We start from the raw sequence: 6000 nt of genomic DNA on the forward strand, positions 1-6000 counted from the left end.
TATGAATGAAACCTAGGTGTGACTGGGGCCTAGATGTAAATAAAGCCTAGGTATGAATGAAGCCCAGGTGTGACTGGGGCCTAGATCTAAATAAAGCCTAGGTATGAATGAAGCCCAGGTGTGACTGGGGCCTAGATCTAAATAAAGCCTAGGTATGAATGAAGCCCAGGTGTGACTGAGGCCTAGATGTAAATAAAGCCTAGGTGTGACTGAGTGATGTTCTAGGTGTGACTGAGGCCTAGATGTAAATAAAGCCTAGGTGTGACTGAGTGATGTTCTAGGTGTGACTGAGTGATGTCCTAGGTGTGACTGAGGCCTAGATGTAAATAAAGCCTAGGTGTGACTGAGTGATGTTCTAGGTGTGACTGAGTGATGTCCTAGGTGTGACTGAGGCCTAGATATAAATAAAGCCTAGCTGTGACTGAGTGAAGTCCTAGGTGTGACTGAGGCCTAGATGTAAATAAAGCCTAGGCATGAAAGAAGCACAGGTGTGACTGAGGCCTAGATGTAAATAAAGCCTAGGTGTGCCTGAGTGATGTCCTAGGTGTGACTGAGTGAAGTCCTAGGTGTGACTGAGGCCTAGATGTAAATAAAGCCTAGGTATGACTGAGTAAAGTCCTAGATGTGACTGAGGCCTAGATGTAAATAAAGTCTAGGTGTGACTGAGTGACGTCCTAGGTGTGATTGAGGCCTAGATGTAAATAAAGCCTAGGTGTGACTGAGTGATGTTCTAGGTGTGACTGAGGCCTAGATATAAATAAAGCCTAGGTGTGACTGAGTGATGTTCTAGGTGTGACTGAGGCCTAGATGTAAATAAAGCCTAGGCATGAAAGAAGCACAGGTGTGACTGAGGCCTAGATATAAATAAAGCCTAGCTGTGACTGAGTGAAGTCCTAGATGTGACTGAAGCCTAGATGTAAATAGAGCCTTGGTGTAGGGTGACCACGTGTCCCGGTTTGCCCGGGATCGTCCCGTAATTGAAAATGTTGTCCCGTGTCCCGGTAGCCTTCAATCCGGGACAATAGAGTATCCCGGAATCAAAGTATCAAACACGTTGGACTGCCTGCCGGCTGCCACACTCACTGCCGCAGTCAGTGCCACTGTAATTACAGTCACTGGTTGCTAAGGCCGCCCCGCTTGTAGCAACCAGTGACGTCACCGTGACCGTGCCCAGCTCTCTCTCTCTGACTCCACCCCCACCTCCTCCTCCTCTCCTCCTTCAGCCGCGGTTCTTTACAGAGAGAGCAGCTCAGCACTACCGCGGCGCAGACCTCTTCCACCACGCTCCGCCTCCACTGCTCCATGCTCCAACCCACTGCCCAGCCCAGCGCAGGCCACCACCGTCCGTCCCGCGACCTCCCGCTGCCGCAGGGCAAGTGGGCAACTCGGTGCACTGTTGTAAATTGCAGGCCTGGCTCCTCCTCCTCCCGCCCGAGCGGCCCGACTTACTGCCTCCGCCTGAGACTCCTGAGTCCCCTCCTGTCTGAGTTAGAGAAGACCGCCCGGCGCTGGCTGAAGACTGCCCTGCCCCACCACCAACAGATGCAGACTTCATCCATATCATCATCTTAAAAGGTGAGCAAATAGGGGCAATTGACACTGTCTGGCAGCATCTGATGGGGCACAGTAGTGACAATTCATGGGCACACTGGCAGCATTTGATTGGGCACTGTAGCGACAATTCATGGGCACACTGGCAGCATTTGATGGGGCACCGTAGTGACAACTAATCGGCACACTGGCAGCATCTGATCTGATGGGCACAGTAGCGGCAATTGATAGGCACACTGGCAGAATCTGATGGGGCACAGTAGCGACAATTAATGGGCACACTGGCAGCATCTGATGGGGGCACAGTAGCGACAAATCATGGGCACACTGCCAGCATCTGATGGGGGCACAGTAGTGGCAAATCATGGGCACACTGGCAGCATCTGATGGGGCACAGTAGCGTCAATTGATCGGCACACTGGCAGCATCTGATGGGGCACACTGTTGGCAATTGCTGGGCACACTGGCAGCATCTGATGGGGGCACAGTAGCGACAATTCATGGGCACACTGGCAGCATTTGATGGGGCACAGTAGTGACAATTAATCGGCACACTGGCAGCATCTGATCTGATGGGCACAGTAGCGGCAATTGATAGGCACACTGGCAGAATCTGATGGGGCACAGTAGCAACATTTCATGGGCACACTGGCAGCATCAGATTGGGCACAGTAGCAACAATTGCTGGACACACTGGCAGCATTTGATGGGGCACAGTAGTGGCATTTGATGGGGAACAGTGGCTGCATTTGATGGGGCCTAGGGCCCTCTTTTGATCTTGCACACGTGCCCGCTGATTTCATGATACGCCCCTGCCCCCCAAAAATATGTAAAAAAACATATATTTTTTAGGGGGGGGGGGGGTGTCCCTGAATGGCAGTTTGGAAATGTGGTCACCCTACCTTGGTGTGACTGAGCGAAGTCCTAGGTGTGACTGAGGCCTAGATGTAAATAAAGCCTAGGCATGAATGAAGCCCAGGTGTGACTGAGACCAAGATGACCATTCGCACTCAGGCTGGGTTCACACGTGCTGCGGCCGCGGTTCACAGCATTGGGTCTGGTCCATCCCTGTTCACCGATCAAGTTGCGAATCGGGTCCAAATTTTGGCCTATATTCGCACCTGAATCGTAACCAAAGACGAACAGGACCCAGACTGTGGCCGCCCCGGACCTGTGTGACTGGGCGCCATTGAGAGCAGGTCTCACTCTCCTGTCATGCAAATTGGATACCGAGAGACCCTCCAATTCCCATATGTGTGAACCCAGCCTTGGATCACACAGACGTAGTACAGCGTACACCCGGGTGAGGGTTGTGTTTACCCACATAGGGGTGTACAGGTGTTCCATTCATCTCCATGCAGGCTGTCACATTCACATCAATGGGGACGCTGCACTGCACCCAATTTGACAGCCATGTTGGTGGTAGGGTGCCCACGTGTCCCGGAATGAAATTGACAGAGCGAGCAAACCCGGCCATAGCGCTGGCACTCGCTCTGCCTCCAGCTCCATCTGAGAATCTGGCGTCACAGCCGCGACTCCTGCCCAGCACGCAAAGCGGAGGTGAAGTAAACTTTCTCCTCCTCCGTGCCACTGCTCTCCATTATGCCGGGCAACCTGTCAGTATTGGCAGCACCAAAGAAACTGATGCCTGCACTGCACTCCGGGTCACTATGATGTCCGCCTCTATACTACTGTCTCCCTGCCTCTATCAGCAGAGCTGACCGAAGCCGCCACCCCTCCTCGGCTGTTTACAGCAATACATGTACACAGGAGCCAAAGGAGGGGACACCGCTGTGCATTTCCCACGCTGAGGTCTGTTCAGCTTATTGTATTGTAGGTAGATGGACAGATGAGGGGGACAGGGACAGTGAGCAGTAAGAAGTCGCCCCCCCCCCCAGCACATATCTGACCCCACCACCTCCCTACTAGCACAAGTGGGTAGGGGGGTCTGTACTTATTGGGGGGGTCTGTACTGTGGGAGGGGGATCTATACTTAGTGGGGGGTCTGTACTGAGGGAGGGGGATCGATGCTTAGTGAGGGGTCTGTACTGAGGGAGGGGGGTCTGGACTGATGGAGGGGGATCTATACTTAATGAAGGGGGTCTGTACAGAGGAGGGACTATACTTAGCAGGAGGGGGACACCATGTTTTACCACACCGGTGGGGTGACATCAACCCTAGCGAAGCCACTACCATTCTATCTCCTCTGGACCCACTCCAGCATGCTCTAAAATAGGGGTCCCCGGGCCGCACTGACACCAGGTGGAGCCACATCAGCAGCGGGAGGGGCGTTCGCCTTCTTGAGGCTCCGGTGTCGGACTGGTGGCAGGCTATAGGGGGCAAGTGGCACTGCATCTGGTGGCAAGTGACATGCTGCATCTGGGGGGCAGGCTACGGTGGCAAGTGACAAGCTGCATCTGGGGGCAGGCTACGGTGGCAAGTGACATGCTGCATCTGGGGGGCAGGCTACGGTGGCAAGTGACACGCTGCATCTGGGGGGCAGGCTACGGTGGCAAGTGACACGCTGCATCTGGGGGGCAGGCTACGGTGGCAAGTGACACGCTGCATCTGGGGGGCAGGCTACGGTGGCAAGTGACACGCTGCATCTGGGGGCAGGCTACGGTGGCAAGTGACACGCTGCATCTGGGGGCAGGCTACAGTGGCAAGTGACACGCTGCATCTGGGGGCAGGCTACAGTGGCAAGTGACACGCTGCATCTGGGGGCAGGCTACGGTGGCAAGTGACACGCTGCATCTGGGTGCAGGCTACAGTGGCAAGTGGCACTGCATCTGGTAGCAGGTGACGGTGGCAAGTGACACGCTGCATCTGGTGGGCAGGCTACGGTGGCAAGTGACACGCTGCATCTGGGGGGCAGGCTAGGGTGGCAAGTGACACGCTGCATCTGGGGGCAGGCTATGGTGGCAAGTGACACGCTGCATCTTGGCGACAGGCGACAAGCTCAGGGTTCCCAATGATTCTGCATTATGGTGAGATGAAATGTTTCATTATATATTACAATGGTGGTGGGGCTGGTGGTGGTATTGGGGCTGGTGGCAATGGGGCTGGTGGTGGTATTGGGGCTGGTGGTGATGGGGCTGGTGGCGGTGGTGGGGCTGGTGGCAGTGGGGCTGGTGGCGGTGGTGGGGCTGGTGGCAGTGGGGCTGGCGGGTGCACCTTCCCCTCACACCTGCAAGAAAATCGGAGGCACAGTGGCTAAGCGGCCGGCGAGGCCTTAGATAGGTTTGATGCCTGGGATGCGGCGCTGCTTTGCTATCATGTGACCGCTGTGATTGGCTCTCACAGCAGTGCGGTCACATGACTGGAAGCCCATTGCACTGGCTCCTGATCAGAAGCCGTGACTGAGAGCGGTTGATGACAGCGCAGTCCGTGTGCACGCTCTCGTCGCACAACCTCAGGCCACCCAGGAGGCATATTTAAAGGCCACGCCTCCTGCCACCACATGTATGTTACACCCGTTAGGCATGAGGCTCAAGTATGAGGAAAATCTTACAAATTGCTGGCAGGAAAACGTTCCTAGAAGACTCGAGATGTCTCTTCTGAGGGCTGGAAGTTTCCATCTGATTGTATCGGGTTCACACACACAGCTCTGTGTACAATCCCAGCATGCCTTGGGTGCCGGGATAAATGACCTCCCGTGTGCATACCTCATCCCAGGCTGGCCAATCAAGCCCAACCACCGCCATGTGGACATTCCATAGAGCAGGCTTCCTTATATAAAGGCTTAAGTGGAGCTAAACCCATCGATTTAATCGTTAAAACAACTGTTACATTCACGGCTTTCACAGTTGCTTGTGCTCTCAACCAAACAATCAAATGTTTGGTGTCATAACTGATCACATGTGCAGCATCAGGGGAGTGGCCGATGAAACAGAGGCCAAGATGGCGGCTCCCTTGGCTGAAAAGGATAGGAGGGTTTTAGAAATTGTTTCTGTGCAACCCATGGCAACCACTCATGTGGAAACTGCAAATTCTGAACTGCTGGTTGAAAACAAAGGCTCAGACCTAACTGCCAATTGTGAACTGCCACCGCTAACAGCTTCCTCCCTTTCCTGCGGTCATTATAGATCCTCCTCAGCGGCTCACAACTGAACTCTGGACTCTTCTTCTTATCCATCACATGCATCAATTTCTAAACTGCCCCAGAAACTTTGGGGGGAGGGGCATTTATATTTTTGCTGACATCTTTTTCTGAGAGCAGGTCTTTGGTTGGAGAGGGATGACGTCAATCCTGTGCAGGAACCAGTCACCCCACCATGCACCGCAACAGAGGAGACAGGAAGCAGGCAGGTAAAAGGCATGGCATGTACGCTTCCATCAACTTCCTGGAACTCTGGCCAAAGTGTACAGACCGGGAACTCAGCACAGGGATGGTGAGAACTCCTCATAATGGGCACAGCGGGTATACAGACCCGGGAACTCAGCACAGGA

At 54.1% G+C, this 6000-nt stretch overlaps 1 protein-coding gene across 1 annotated transcript in view; it reads right to left on the minus strand.

The window, feature by feature from the left end:
• LOC120921071 (heat shock protein HSP 90-alpha) overlaps positions 1-5236 on the minus strand; it is a 44989-nt gene extending 39753 nt beyond the window's left edge. Inside the window, exon 1 of the mRNA XM_040333707.1 lies at positions 5063-5236. Within this exon, the coding sequence (XP_040189641.1) occupies positions 5063-5221 (159 nt within the window). The 5' untranslated portion in view covers positions 5222-5236. The remainder of the gene's footprint in view (positions 1-5062) is intronic.
• Between the last annotated feature and the right edge of the window lie 764 nt (positions 5237-6000).

This window comes from Rana temporaria, chromosome 13 (assembly GCF_905171775.1).
Source record: "Rana temporaria chromosome 13, aRanTem1.1, whole genome shotgun sequence".
Classification (NCBI taxonomy): Eukaryota; Metazoa; Chordata; class Amphibia; order Anura; family Ranidae; genus Rana; species Rana temporaria.